Raw genomic sequence first — 16677 nt, forward strand, 5'->3', positions numbered from 1 at the left:
TGGTAGAATGACTATTGTGTAAGGACTATCTTGGCTAAATTTGAAGATGTCCAGTTCAATGCACCTCAACAGGCATTAATTTAAAAAAATATTTATTTTTAGTTTTCAAGATTCACTTTTACAAGATTTTGAGTTCCAAATTTTTCCCCCTCCCTCTTCTCCCCCCTTCCCAACATGGCATGCAATCTGATATAGGCTATACATGTACAATTATATTAAACCTAATTCCACATTAGTCATGTTGTGAAGGAAGAATCGGAACAAAAGGGAAAAACCACGAGAGGAAAAAGAGAAAGTCTGCTTCAATCTGCTTTCAGACTGCATAGCTCTTTCTCTAGATGTGGATAGCATTTTCTATCATGAGTTTTTTTTTTAATTATCTCTGATCACTGTGTTGTGAGAAGAAAGAGCTAAGTCAGTCATAGTTGATCATCGCACAATGTGGCTGTTACTGTGTACAGTGTTCTCCTGGTTCTGCTCACTTCCCTCAGCATCAGTTCACATAAGTCTTTCCAGTTTTGTCTGAAATCTGCCTGCTCATCATTTCTTATAGCACAATAGTATTCCATTACATTCATATGCCACAGTGTGTTCACTCATTCCCCAATTGATGGGTATCTCCTCAATTTCTAATTCTTTGCTGCCACAAAAAGAGCTGCTATAAATGTTTTTGTACATGTGGATCCTTTCCCTTTTTTATAACCTAGTAGTGGTATCACTGGATCAAAAGATATACACAGTTTTATAGCCCTTTGGGTATACTTCCAAATTGCTCTCCAGAATGGTTGGATCAGTTCACAACTCCACCAGCAATGCATTAGTTCAATAGACATTTAAACACATGGACCTGTGCTAGGCTGCTGGGAATGCAAAGCCAAAAAAACCCCAACTGGTTTGCTTCCATGAATATTACATTTAGGACTTGAGGGTGAAGAGGAATATAGTATGTACACAAATAAATAAAGACAAAGTAACTTAGTAGGGAGAGCGTACTAATACCTGGGAAGATTAGGGAGGTAGTACCTGACCTGGACCTTGAGGAAGATAAAGATTCTTGGAGAGATTGTGAGGAGAGTGGGCCTGGGAATGGGGAATAATTTGTGTGAAGGCATGTGGAAGAGATGGAGTATTGAGTTTGGAAAATGGCCATTAGTCCAGTTTGGCTTGACCATAGAGCACACAAAGGAGAGCTGTATGAAAGTAGACTGGAGTGGTAGATGGGAACCAGATTGTGGAGAGTTTTGGGTGTTAGGCTAAGAAGTTAATATTTTATTCTGTAGGGAATAAGGAACCACTAAGGTTTTTGAGTAGGAAAGTAATATGGTCAGATTTATGCTTAAGAAAATAATTCTTCTTTAAAATTATATTTAATTTATTTATATTCAATTTTCAACATTCATTTTAATAAGTTTTAAGTTTTCTCCTCCTCCCTTCCCCCTCTCTCCAAGATGCCATGCAATCTGAGATGTATTCTACACATACATTCTTATTCAACACATTTTCACATCAATCATGTTGCACAGAAGAGTTATAATGAATGGGAGAAACCATGAGAAAGAAAACAAAACAAAACAAAAGATAAAAGAGTCTGCTTTACTCTGCATTCTGACTCCATGGTTTTTCTCTAGATGTGGTTGGCATTTTAGGAAAATAATTCTAATAGGTGTGTGAAGGATGGAGTGAAGAAGAAAGAACCATAAGTCTAGATGAGGGACGATGAAGGCCTGTAGCTGTGTGAGTGGAAAGAAGGAGATAAATGCAATTTTCTGAAGATATGTTCTAGATTGGTCCTAATTTAGGTCAGTCCATGGGTCGCAAGCTTGGGCCTTTAATTCAGTGAAATACTCATGGGCCAAATAACATTTAATAAAAAGGAATTTATTTAACATTAAAAAGGATACACAGAGGGTGGTGGAGCCAAGATGGCTGAGAACACACAGTAACGCAGCTGAATTCTCCCCTCCAATCAACTTAAAAAATACTCTTCAAATCAGATTTTGGAGCAGCAGAACCAAGGTCAGAGTGAAACATTTTTCTAGCCTAAGACAACTTGGGAGGTCTACAGGAGAGCTGCTGCTGCTGCTTCTGGAGCTTTCCACCTAGAGATGGTGATGGAGTCAGCCAAATGGTCAGAAAGAGACTACAGGGAACCCTTTGCTGGCACTGGGTACAGCTGGTGCTGATTGGCAATTCTATTGTCCATAAGCAGTTCTAGGTTGCATTTCTAGTATGGATAGGAGCACTTGTGGTCGGTCACAGAGGAGCAGGGGACCTTGTCACAATTCCATAGCCAAAAGGAGCATTAGAGCTTGTGGCTGCAGGGTAGTGAGGTCCCTTCCTGGGTAAATATAAGAGTGCAGACCAGGAGAGCAATGACCACACCTGTCCTCAGATCACATCCCCTAGGAGGCACCAAAAACTGAAAGACACCCAGAACTAGTTCTGAAAACAGAAGCATAAAAAAGCCTGAAGTTTGGGACAGTGTATATCCCCACCCACAGGTGAGCAGAACCCAACTTTAACATAAAGTTCAAAGTCAAGAAATAGGATGGGAAAATATGCAAATGACAAATAAAAGAACTTGAACATAAAAAAGCTACTATGTTGGAAGGGAAGACCAAGACATAAACTCAGAAGACAATAATGTAAAAATCAATCCCAACAAGAATTCCTAGAAGTGTTAAAGAAAGAGATGAGTGGTAGAAGAAAAATTAAGAAATGGAATGAGAATGCTAAAAGAAAAATATGAAAAGAGAATTAAACAGCTTGGTAGAACAGGTACAAAAAATAACAAAGAAAAAAAACTTAAAAAAGAGAATTGGCCTAATGGTAAAAGAAACACACAAATTCACTGAAGAAAAGAACTCAAAAAGGAGAATGGGCCAAATAGAAAACGAGGTACAAAAGCTCACTGAAAAAAATAATTCCTTAAAAATTAGAATTGGGCAAGTGGAAACTAATCCATGAGAGATCAAGAAACAATAAAACAAAGTCAAAAGAATGAAAAAATAGAAGAAAATTTGAAATACCTCATTGGAAAAACAATTGACCTGGAAAATAGTTTGGGGACAAATAATTTAAGAATTATTGGAGTATCTGAAAGCTATGATAAATAAGAGCCTGGGCATTATATTTCAAGAAATTATCAAGGAAAACTGCTCTATTAACTTAGATCAAGAGGATAAAATAGAAATTAAAGGAATCCACTAATCACCTTCTGAAAGAGACTCCAAAAAGAAAACTCCTAGGAGTATTATAGCCAAGTTCCAGAGCTGTCAGGTCAAAGAAAAAAACATACTTCAAGTATCCAGAAAGAAACAATTCAAATATTATGGAACATAGTTAGGTTCACCACAAAATTTAGCAGTTTCAATGTTAGAGTGGAGGGTTTAGAATATGATATTATAAAAGGCAAAGGAGCTAGGATTACAACCAAAAATAACTTACCCCACAAAACTGAGTATAATCCTTCAGGGGAAGAATTGATATTTAAAGAAATAAAGGAATTTCAAGCATTATTAATGAAAAGACCAGAGCTGAAAAGAAAATTTGACTTTCAAACACAAAGCTTAAGAAGAACACAAAAAGGTAAACATGAAAGAGTAATCATAAGGAACTCAATAAAGTTAAACTGTTTACATTCTTATATGGAAGATGATAGATAGAACTTCTAAGAACTTTATCATTATTAGGGAAATTAGAAGGAATTTACATAGACAGAGGGTATGGGTGTCAGTCAATTATGTTGGTACAATCTCTCCCCACCCTTCAATGAAGGAGTGAGAAAGAGGGATGCACTGTGAGAATGGGGAGAGTAGAATGGAGAAAATTATCTCACATAAAAGATGTACACAGGGAAGAGCTTTTATAGTGGAGGGGAAAATAAGGGGGGTGGGCAATGCTTGAACCTCACTCTCATCAGAATTGGTTCAAAGAGGGAAGAATATATATCTATATATATATATATATATATTCAGTTGGGTATATAAACCTGTCTGACTCAATGGAGAAATAGGAGGGGAAGAGGATAAGAGATATGGTGGGGAGGATGATGAAAGGGAGAGTAGATTAAGGGAGGCAGTGGTTAGAAGCAAAACAGACTTTTGAGGAGGTTAAGAGAGAGAGAGAGAGGGGGAGAGAGAGATAAACAGAAGAAAATAGGATGGAGAGAAATACACAGTAATCATAACTATGAATGGGAATAGGATAAGCTCATCCATAAAATGGAAGCAGAAAGCAGAATGGATTAGAAACCAAAATCTAACAGTTTGTAGTTTACAGGAGACATATTTGAAACAGAAAGACACACACAGAATTAAAATAAAGGGCTCAAACTGAATCTCTTAGGCTTTAACTGAAGCAAAAAAGGCAGTAATAACAATCATGATCTCAGATAAAGCAAAAGCAAAAATAGACCTAATTAAAAGAGATAATCAGGGAAACTTCTTTTGCTAAAATGTACCTTAGATAATGAAACGATATTAAAAAATTACAGTGAGTTTCTCTGATATAGGCCTTATTTCTCAAATATATAGGAAACTGAATCAAATTAATAAAATAAAGATCATTCCTCAATTGATAAATAGCGAAAGGATATAAACAGGCAGTTTTCAGAAGAAGAAATCAAAGCTATCTATAGTCATATGAAAAAAATGCTCTAACTCACTATTGATTAGAAAAAATGCAAATTAAAACAACTCTGAGGTACCACCTCACACCTATCAGAAATGACAAATGCTGGAAAAGATAAAGGAAAATAGATACTCTAATAACCTTCTGATGGAATTGTGAACTGGCCCAATCATTCTGGAGGACAATTTGGGACTATGCCCAAAGTACTATAAAACTGTGCATTCTTTTGATTCAGCAATACCATTACTAGGTCTGTATCCCAAAGAGATCAAAGAAAAAGGGTCTATATGTATGAAAATATTCAAAGCAGCTTTTGTTTTGTGGTGGCAAAGAATTGGAAATGGACAGGATGCTCATCAGTTGGGGAATGGCTGAACAAGTTGTGGCATAGAATTGTGATGGATGGCTTCAGAAAAAACAAGGCAAGACCTATATGAATGGATGCAAAGTGAATTGAGAAGAACCTGGAGATCATTGTGCACAAGAACAGCAATGTTGTAATGATGATCAACTGTGAAAGACTTGGCTTTTTTGATCAATAGAATTCCAAAGGACTCATGATGAAATAAATGCTATCCACCTCCAGAGAGAGAGAGCTGATAAAGCATATAATTATCTTGCTTTATTCATTTATTCATTCATTCATTCATTCATTCATCTATCTATCTATCCATTCATTTATTTATTTATTCACTATTTTCCTGCTTTTGGGGGGGGGAATATGGCTAATATGGAAATGTTTTTGCATGATTTCACATGTATAATTATTATCATTTTGCTTGTCTTTTTGGTAGGTGGGGGAAAGGGTGGGAGGAAGGGAGAGGATTTGGAACTCAAAGTTTAAAAAGAAAAAAATGTTAAACAATAATTTTTTTTAAAAGGAGAGCTAGACTTGGCACCCATATCTGATAGTGCTTGGTCAGAAGGGTATGTTAACTCGAATAGCACTGGGGATTCTGACAATGGTGTGAAGTTGACCCAGCCTTTTAGGCCCCAGGAGACCAGGAAGCCATCCCAATTGCTCAAGCCCCAGTCACCCTGGACTAATTAAGCCTTAAGGACAATTTTTCTGTCCCTTTAAGGAGAAACTGGTCCAGCATACACGAACCAAATATTGTTCCTCCCACGAGATACAATTGATAAGATCTGACGACTGATTGAATGGGGGGTTAGGAAGAGGTCAGGTTAAGGACGGCTTTCAGATTACAAATCTGGGTGAATGGGAGAATGGTGGTACCCTTAACAGAAGCACAGAAACTTGGAAGAGGGGTGAATTTAGGGGGAAAAGACAATGAGTTCCACTTGGACATTTTGAGTTTGAGGTGTGTGTGAACCATTCAGGAGAAGATTATTTCCTGAAGGTTGATTTTTTGGGGGGGGGGAAGGGGTCACAGCAATTCCCAAGTCTGTGTACCAAAGTAAGTAGGGATTATAGTAGAGTATAGACTCCTTAAGAGCAGGCAGGATTGGTTTTTTTTTCCCTGCATGTATTCCCAACACCTACCATAGTGCCCTGCATGATAGGTGCTTAAATCAATGCTCATTGAATTGTAGTTTTCATTGGTGGATCGAGTAACCATGCCAGTGAAATCATGGCTCCTTGAAGTATAGCAAAGAGGGCTGCTGGGGATGTGGATAAGAGGAGGTCCCAGGATTTCATTAATTTTATTTTTCTCTTAAAACACTGCATTTAGCGTAGAGAAAAATATCTGGATCGACAGATAAGGAGTTATCAATTTGCTTGAGAAGCCAATACAACTAAGCTCTTGGCTTGCGTCATGTAAGCCGGGTCATTATATCTATCTATCTATCTATCTATCTATCTATCTATCTATCTATCTATCTATCTATTTATATCTTTCTATCTTTTGTTATCCATCTCTGAAGATGAGGTTGCTGATGGTGATTACGATCTGTGTCCCCTCAAGTGGCTGAAAAGACGAGTGTCCATCTAATGGTCTTTCTCACATTCTATGCTTGTGAACATTCTCCTTTTGAATTCCACCCTAGTGGTTCGTTGGAGGGCCTCTCATTGTTTGGGTCTCTGGAACCTGGAATATTGATTGACCTGAAGACTTGACTTTGGAATGGTTTCCACTCCTTGTTCCTCATGGTCTGATCCATTATTTCTGTTGTCTCCCAGCTGTCCATATTATGAGATCACAGGATGACAGGGTCATCCATTCAGAGTGGGAAGGGACAAAGTTGATATAGTTCAATCCCTCCCTCACTTTATAGATGAGAAAACTGAGGACCACTGACCACAGGCTGTTTGAAAATGAGCTTCAGTACATCTTGAAAACATTTTTCTTTTCCTACCCTGCTTGTAGTTACCCCAATTCATCTTGCCACACAACAGTTACTTGGCCATGGTTCGTTCTTCAGACAGATTTGGCCTGCAGACTTGTGTCCCTTCTCTGTAGCTTGGAAGGCCTCATTGATAGCCTTGACATAAAACTTAAGAATTCCAATAAATAGGGGAAATGCTTGTTAACACAAGCAGAAGGATTCTATCACCCAGGGTTCAAGAAATGTAAACATGATTTAGACACAAGGCTGAAAAATCACTTAGGACTTTGACATCTCTTGGCTACGTGACCCTGGCAGTTCACTAAAGGTCTAAGTTGTCAAAGAGGAGAGACTCTTAACTGAAACCGCATTCCTTAGAGATAAAGCAATGGACTGGTCAAATATCCTCTCTGAACAGCAGGGCAATCTCTAACACTATTATCAAGGCCAAAGAAACTAACTCCATTTGCCAATTCACTGGGGCAGGGCCTGTGGAGGCAGGGCCCATTCCTTTGTGAGGTATAGAGGTTGATGTGCACACTCACAGATTAGGAACTGGATGACAGGAAGTTATGCCTAAAAATAGGAGAAGCACTGCCTTTCTGTGGTGAGCATTCCTATTGCTCAAGAGATAAACAGTGAACCCACTCTGTAACTGGCTGCCCACCATCTCATTTATGAAGGCAGACTCACAGACCCTAGCATTAATTGGACCGCAGGCTTTTAGCTCAGAGATAGCATTCTTGCTTGATAATCTGTCAGCTTCAGTGATGACCCTTGTTAGAATCTCATCCCAAACCTCCCTTTTCTTCTTTTTCCAGAGCATGGAATCCTTCATCAAACACTCAAAACTTGAAAAGCAGGGCAGAAGAAGAGATTAGTAGTTCAGAAGATAGATCCTGAAATGTCTTGTAATCCAAATACTTCACCAAATATGTTGAACTCCCAAGCTTGGGTTCTATAAAAAAAGCTTAACCAAATTTCATTCTGAATTTTTATCCTTCTTTTACGTTTTCTTTCCCAGGGTGGAAGACTCCCCTTCCCCACCACCCCCAAACTCCATCGGTTTGTCCATATGGAGATGTAGCACCAAGGGGTCTACTTATCAGGGGAGGTAAGACATCTGACTCCTTCCCAGATCTTTGTCAGGGCCTGGGAAAGAATGCTCAGACAGGCAGGCTCCAAAGTTATAACAGTGGGTGGTAAGGAAGACAGGGCCACAGTCACAAACTTTCACAGAAACCTCTTAACACGGGTTCAAGGCCAACCTGTTTCCAAAGCCCAAGGTCCCCACGCTTTACCCTTTGAGAAGCAGGAGCATCCATTTTATAACTGCACCAAGGTCAGGTGCTGGCCATTCCTGTCCCCACCTCTCTCATTCAAGTAGTGGGCTTCTCAACCGTGATCAGCAGTAGAATCAAATCAGAATGAAACTTAGCCCGTGATTTGTAAAGTGCTCAATATATCCTGGCCTTTCTGCTTGTTGTTGTTTTTTCATGTTAGTCTGGTAAATTCAAATAACACTCAAGTCTTCTGGTTTTTTTTATGTGATTCTCCTTCTTTGGTTTCTTTTGTCATACATGAAAAAGGGAAAAATGCAAATGCAGATAATTTTAAAAAGTTTTTTCCAGTGAAAGCTTAACCATAAAAGGAAGGACAACCCTCATCTCTCCACATAGCCTCTTTGGGCTTTCCTCAAGAGAAAGATTTCTAAAAATACTTTATTTTATATGCTGTGACTCAAGAAGCCAATGACCTATAGAGTGTTTGTCCTGTAACAATAAATCTCAAGTCTCTACTTGTTTAGCCCAGGAGACCAAGACCCAAGATAGCCATTTTATATACTAGTCATTATCAAATTTTTGGGACAAGATTTAAGATCCTGCCTACACCAGGCATTTTCATTTGGAAACTTCTTTGATAGGGAGGGGAGGATAGGGCGCTATGTAAATAGTTTTTAGACCTGAAAAAAGTCTCAGGGCCAGATTCAAGCCCTAGGGAATTCTATCAAAGGATCTCAAAGGAACCATCTAGAAGAGATCAGTCAGCCTGAATTTAAATATGGCAATGCCTAGTAAATCTGAGGGAGATACTTTTTTCTTCCAAATTGAAATAAAACATCTTTTTACTCAACTTCTGTTTTCTTAGACTATAGCAAGCCCAGTCTCAAGGGTTTGGCTATGTCTTGGGAACAAGAGCTTCTCTCAAAAGTTAATAAATTATTTTTTATAGCGACATTCGAATGTAAATGGCCCATTACCAAGCTTGAATTGGAAGAAGGCAAGCTTATTAATGGAGTTTTTAACTCGAGTTGGGGGAGTAACAGAACATAAAACACAGGAGAAACCTTCCAATCAATCTGATATGATTAGAGAAGCAGAGACCAGTGGTGTTAGCCTGGGTAGAATTGTCAAGAGAGAGTGGATCAGCACATATAGCCAGTTGGAATGATTTGGGGCCTCTAATAGTTCACTGCAAATGTAGGAGGCAATGTGAGCTTAGAGGGTCCCAGACATCCTGGTCTATGCTCCTTGGATACAAACATCTCCCTGCATTTTGTGAACTGGACCCAGTGAAATTTTCAGTTGGATTAGTTATGAGGCCCAAGAGCACAGATTCATTTTCAAATGAGGAATTGTAGAACACATAATTCACATAAAGCAAAGCAAAAACTTCTAGAAGCATGGATAATTGCAAAAAATAAAAAAAGGGGGAGAAAAAGGAAGAAGAAGAAAAGATGAGTTTACCCGTAGGGAAGATAATCGGAATGTCTGAAGAGTAAATCTAGGAGGTAGTATCAGCTATTGTAGTCAAAACAGAATGAAAAAAACCCTAATGTATTTCTATGTATTCGGGGCAGTATATCATGTAGGATGTATAAGGATGTGTTTGAGTACCTCTAATAACTTCTAGGGATATGTGGGACTCAGTGCTTTGAGGTGATGATGTAGTCACCATATTGGCTACCAAGCAGACCTTCTATTTTCCACTTTCTATTGAGGGATAGGGAAGGGATATCTTCCTCTACACCATCAGCAGGGTGAGTTGCTTCCACTTGGCACGTAGAGCAGGAACTCAGTAAGGGGAGCTTGAGCCTAGGCATCTGGTTGCTTCTCTGCTGTGTGTGTGTGTGTGTGTGTGTGTGTGTGTATTTTGTCTTTTTGTAGGTTACCGAATATTGAGCTTGAGAAGGATATGTCTAGTTTTTGAGGCAGCCTTATGAGTTGAGATCCTGAACCCCAGTCAGTACTGGCTACACAGTGAGAGGTATCCTTTCTATGTCTACTATAATGCTTCTTGGTGAAGGTAACCATTAGCAAGCCAGGTGAACCCAAACTCTGGCTTGGCTTGCCAACGACATGGACTTGGAGGGAATTATGTAGACAGTACAGAGCTGAGGTGAAAGTAACATGCCTATTGAAAAGTCCTTCAAAATACTTCATGTTTAGATGTTGAAGTCTCAAATCCTGGGAAAGTATAACAGCAGGTATAAGTTGTGCTTCTGCTTCCTATTTTAAGCTTTTGTCAATACATGCCTGTGACTCCTTGTGTTAATTATTTCTTCAGTGCAAAGGAAATGAATAGCTGTCCCAACCTGATTTATATTGTATATTGAATACATTTCTCTTCTCCCCTTTAGAGAGACCCTAGATATGAAACAGACCACGGTTTTAAGTAATTTTCCTCCAGTCTCTGGGTTAGGGGTATAAAAAAACCCAAAGAATGTAGGAAGGAGCCTAATCCCTCTAATTAATAGCCAAATGCCCCCAAGACTTAATCCAGTCTCTGTGTGTGCATAGTAGTGTCCAGAGGAGTCTGTTAATGTAGAAGGTGTGGTCATCTACTGAAAGAAGCAGCTGAGAAGAGAGCAAGTTTTAAGCACCATCTGCTTCTCTTCCTCCTACTCACCTGATGCTCAATGGAGCTGGAAGAAGTCATGGAACCAAGATGGTTGGATTTACTCTAAATGTATGTTACTAAATTTTAATTAGGCCTTTCTTTGTGTCTGACTGACTGACTGATCCTTGATGAGGGTATTAGTTGGGAATGAACATTGACTTTTGCAATTAAAATTCAACAATGGGTCACATCTATTTCACAACTGCCTGAAAGATGTAGAAAATGTAAGATCTCATTGTGCTTATTGTTTGTTGATTATGAAAAAGTATTTGATTTAGGAGGATGAAACACTTCCCAAAGGCTCTTTTCCAACATGATGTCTTACAGTCATATCTCAAAATCTTTTAAAGTTCCTTAAAAGATATAACCATAAAGATAACCCTGTTCAATGAGTCTCTTATCAGAAACATTGGACAAGGCATCAAATAGGGAGAGGCATGCTTGCCAGAGGTATTCACTACTGTGATAGAGGAAATCCAGAGTGGAATCCAAGTTGAGGAGGGAGTCTCTGTGAATGGTGAAATCCTTTAGATGCTCATATATGTAGATAATATTTTATTGGTTGTACCAAGAGGCTCCTGGAAGAGATTTGTAACCACTCACCAGAGTTTGGCTTGACCTTCCATACGGGAAAAGTGGATGAAGAATGTCTATTGCTGAGATTACAACATGGATTTGAGTGGACAACTTCTAGAACTTATGGATCAATAACCAAACATATGGACAGCTAATACATATGGGCAATGAGTTGGGTCCATAATTGAACAAGAGAAGTAGAACCTGGGGGAAAAGTTTATACAACAACAATATCATAAAGTCACATGACTTTGGAAGACTTAAGAACTCTGATCAAAACAACCAACCATGGTTCTAGAGGACTGATGATGAAATATTTTATTACCTATTCTTTCTTTCAGTGAGATGCGCTGACACATACATTTTTGGACATTGCCAAGGAAAAAATTTATTTTACTTGTCTATACATATTTGTTGCAAATGTTTTCTTTTTCTTTTTTATTCCAATGAGGGTCGAATGAAAGAAAAAAAAACATTTGTTAATTGAAAATTAAATTAAATATAAAAGTCCTCAGAAATGAATTAAAATTAAATAGCATTCAAATAACATATATGTAGGTTTTCTGGGGGAAACTTTACCTTTCCTGACATGCTTATTACTTGAGCACACTTCACCAAGATTGGTACTTGAATCTACAAGTTGATATGCTGGAAAGAAAATATGGGGGAATTAAATGATAATCTCAATATGCATTGTGAAAATTGTCATGCACACACAAAAGGGGGGAATGACTGAATAAAGTATTAGTTTTTTAGTTATTAATAATAAACATTTATACATGAATGGAATGGAATACCATGGCGCTATTTAGAAATGATTGAAGGGATGGTTCAAACAAATCCGGGCAGACTTGTATGAAGTGTCTCAGAATGAAGTGAGCAAAACCAAGGAAACAACAAGCAGCATCTTTGAAAAGCTTAAGAACTCTGATTGTTGCGATAACCAACTATGATTCCAGAAGACTGATGATGAAGAATGCTACCCGCTTCCTGACAGAGAGATGATGGATTAAATATGCAGAATGAGAGGTAGATTTTTGGACACGGCCAATGTTGGAATTCATTGTTAGAGGGGTTTTGTTTTTTTGTTTTTCTTTTTTTTTTCCCATTGTAGCAGGGAGGTAGGAGGGAGAAAAAGTAAATGCTTGTTAATAGAAAAAAATTTAATTTAAAAAAATTTTAAGGGAGGATAGTGATCATGGACAGAAATACTGATTCTTAATTCCAGTGATGAATTAGATCATTTGGAAAACTTGTAGATGCTGTCATGGAGAATAGCCTTTTCTAGGTCACTGTTTAACAATCCCCCAGAAAGGGACAACTAAAGTATTAGGAATGTAAAAACCTGGAGCTAAAAGCTTTCATTAGGAGAAGAGCCCTAAACAGTTAATTCTAAACATAAATCTGAGTAGATAACACAAATTTGAACAGCAGATGTTGCATGAGGCAGCAATATGAGCAGCAGTGGCCTCATTGTGGATGACAGACAAGCATGTGGCGCCCACGGTCTCCAGTTGCAGTCCAAATACTAGAATTGGAAAAGTAGAGTCATGGGGGAATTGGAAAATTACACTGGCTATCCAATTCTAGACAAAAAGACAGCCAGGTTCTTTCAAAGCTTCTCTCCCCCCCCCAACTTCTATCATAGATGTGCTGAATGAGAGTTATTCTCCTTTCTTGTTGTTCAGCAGTTTCAGTCTTGCCCAACTCTCCATGGCACTATTTGGGGTTTTCTTGACAAAGATATTGGAGTGATTTGCCATTTCCTTTTCCAGAAAACTGAGGCAAACTGAGGGTTAAGTAACTTGCCCAGGTTCACACAGCTAGTAAGTGTCTAAAGCTGGATTTGAACTCAGGAAGATGAGTCTTCCTGACTCTAGTCCCAGCACTCTATCCACTAGCTGCTCATTCTTCTTCCTATAGTTATCATTTTCAGATAAATATTCAAGCCAGATGTTTTAGTGACTGAACTTGATCTGATGTAAAGAAAATAGAGCCGAGTGATGGAGAATTCTGTATAGACATATGTACATAGGTTTATATGTGTGTGTATATGCATATACACACACATATATACTGGAAGCTATATATACATACATGTATACATGTATATATTTTCACCAACAGAATATGAACTCCTTAAAAGTAGGACTTGTACCTGGAACACAGTAGGTGCTTAATTAATGCTTGTTCATTTATTGACAAAGGAACAGTAAGGAGTTCAATGAATGGATATTTGGTTGAAAAGAGATGGTTTCAGTCTTTCTTAAAAGAAAAATAAATGTTGTGGAATGTAGAGAGCAAGAAAAGAGACAGAGTCAGAGTTGGAAATGACCTTAGAAGGCATCTAGTACAACCCCTAGAGAATCAGTGTGGTATATGGAAAGAGGACTGGATTTGAACTCACATCCTCTGAGTTCAGAATCCTTTCTCTGCTACTTGGATATCCTTAGGTAAGTCATTTACTCAAAGTTCTTTGTACCTTTGTTTCTTCTATGTAAAATGAGAGGATTGAACTAAATGATCTCTAAGGTTTTCCCCCTTTAAAGATTTCAATCAAAGTATGAATTCAATTTGATAAATATTTATTATCCTTAAATCATTAAATTTTTTATTAATCATTGAAAGGCAGAATGGGGTACTGGTTAGATGCTTCAGGCAGGAAGACCTGGGTTCAAATTTTGCCTCTGACATATGCTGTATCCCTCTGGACAGGTCACTTAACCCTTTGTGCCTCCAAGGCAGTCTCTAAAGGCTATAAGTTATAGAACAATTTGCTGATCTGGGAGGGAGGGAATTTCCTTAATGGAAGTTCCCTTAATGGGAGTTCCCTATGCCAAAGAAATCACAAGTCCATGTTAAAAAATAAACAAGCATTTGAAGCACTGAGGTTACAAGGCTAAAAAAAGATTTCTACCCTGAAGGAGCTTACTTTCTAGTGACGGTGATGGTGGTGGTTGTGGGGTTGGGGTGGGAGTGGAGGATGTTTCATAAGTATGAAACAAGGATAAATGAAAAATTCTAAATTCCCTTCCATCACCAAATGTTATGATCTAAGTTCAATTGTGACTCTTCTAAACAGCTTTGTTTACAAATACTCATTCCTTTGACATTCTCATATTGATAACAAATACACTAGTGAATAGGCTGGAAAAAAATGTTAGGGTTTGATTGATTTGTTAACTGTGGTGGGGCTTGAAAAAGAGTATTACTTAATGATCCTAAGTACCAGCAGGCCCACATGTATATACACGCATCCAGATAACTTAGGATAAACAGGGTAACTTGGGATTCTGGGAACTAGCATTGTAGAGAGAAAAAGCCATAATTAGTGTTAATTGTTGACCCTACAGTTCAAGAATAGATGCTCTTGAGAATGGAAAATGAGAACAGACATTAATTATTGAGCATGGACTTTGGAGACTGACATTCTGGATTAAAAGGGGAGAGATAAATTGCATAATGAATGTTAATTTTCCCTCAAAGAATTGAGTGATCCTGGTTGAAAGGGAAAATGAGGCTAAAACAATCATGAAAGAGAAAGCTCAGTATGTGTTGGGGGCAGAGGCTGTCGAAGGGTTACACAAACAATTCACGGCTTCTAGTTGTGCCCTTTGCCTCACATCTCCCAAGAAATCCACTATCAGGTTTTCTTTTCAAACTTATTTACCACAGTTGTCTGTATGGAAGTTGAACCACTTCCTTTGGAACCCCCAAGACTGAGAACAGCCACATTGTATTATTAATGGCAATTGGAGGAGAATGTGACTGTGTGTGTGTGTGTGTGTGTGTGTGTGTGTGTGTGTGTGCTTTGTTTTTTGCTGGTACTTGGGGAGATTTGGCTCGGCAGAGACCAGCTGTGCATGCCACGTAAAGAATGAATCTGTGGTCCCCATGCAAGTTGCTGAGCAAAGTCTGTCTCTTTGACATCTTTAATTGCTATCTTGTCCCAATTAGAAATGACTGAATACTTGGGGAAAAAAGTATCAAATGAATCCTCCCAACTGGGAGGGAAAAGGGAGATAGAAAAGTCCTCTGAATAGAGGATTTCCGGCTCAGGAAGCGGGGCAAAGTTGGTCGGCTTCCAAAAAAAGGACTAAAATGACAAGATGCCCTGCAAACGCGTTGCCATTAATTCCAAAGCTATGGGTTCTCTCCGAGAGCCACTGAGCTCACCTCCAAAGGGTGATGTGTAACTGTGCCTTCTCTCATGTAGCACCTGGGATAACAATTAGTAAAGATAATGCTTTCCATTTCTTCAATGCTTTAGACTTCATAAGGCACTTTCACAGCTGTCCCCTCATGAGGGCCTCCCAATAAGCCTGGGAGGTAGGGAGTCTCGTTTGACAGTCATAAAGAGCATAAAGTTAGAAAGACCTGGGTTCAAATTTTGCCTCTGACACATACTTTCTATGTGACTACAGTCAGGTAACTTAACTTCTCAATGCTGCAAGCAACTTTTCATGGGAGTCACAGTTTAGGAAGGACGTTAATAAACTAGAGAGTATACCAAGCAGGGCAACCAGGAATGTTGAAGGGTCTCAAATTCATACCTTGTGAGGAATTGGGGGGTGTTTAGCCTGGAGAAGAGAAGGCTTATGGGGATTATGATAGCTGTGTTCATAAGATTATAGATTTAAGGTTAGGAGAGAGCTTAAAGGCCATCTATTCCAATCCTCTCATTTTATAGAAGAAGAAACTCAGGTCTGGAGGAGTTTATTGAATTGATCAAGGTCATACACGTAGTAAGAAGCAGAACTGGGATTTAAACGCAGGACCTCTGACTCCAAATCCACCGCACTTACTACTGCACCATGCTGCTCCTCATGTGTGTTCAGATGTGGGAAGAAGCATTAGACTTGTTCTGTTCATACTTAAAGGACAGGACCAGGAGCAATGGGTCGATGTTGAAAAAGAGGCAAATATAGGTTTGATTAAGGAGAAGAAGTATCCTAGCAATTAGAGACTTTTAAAAGGGGAGTGGTATGCCTAGTGAGACAGTGGGCTCCCCATCATCAGGGGGGTCTTCAAGCAGAGGCTGGATAGTCACTTGTCAGCTGTGTTATGGTGGTGATTCCTTTTGAGAGTAGTGGTTACACTGGATGGCTATCCAAAATTCGGTGAAGTTACAAATGACTTACTGATCTGTTTAATAGAAGGGGTTCTCTATACTGATGAAGTCATGGGAACAACAAATGTGTTTTGAAGGATTTCTTAGACCTTGTGCTGATTGTATCTCCCCTTCTCCCCCAAGAATAATATGGGATCTCCTCAGTGAGA

General features: G+C 38.7%; 1 protein-coding gene across 1 annotated transcript in view; it reads right to left on the reverse strand.

Moving 5' to 3' along the window:
• KIAA2012 (KIAA2012 ortholog) overlaps positions 1 to 16677 on the reverse strand; it is a 150156-nt gene that overhangs the window by 75215 nt on the left and 58264 nt on the right. The window contains 1 exon segment of the mRNA XM_036756872.1: positions 11977 to 12045. Within this exon segment, the coding sequence (XP_036612767.1) occupies positions 11977 to 12045 (69 nt within the window).

This window comes from Trichosurus vulpecula, chromosome 4 (genome assembly GCF_011100635.1).
Source record: "Trichosurus vulpecula isolate mTriVul1 chromosome 4, mTriVul1.pri, whole genome shotgun sequence".
NCBI lineage: Eukaryota > Metazoa > Chordata > Mammalia > Diprotodontia > Phalangeridae > Trichosurus > Trichosurus vulpecula.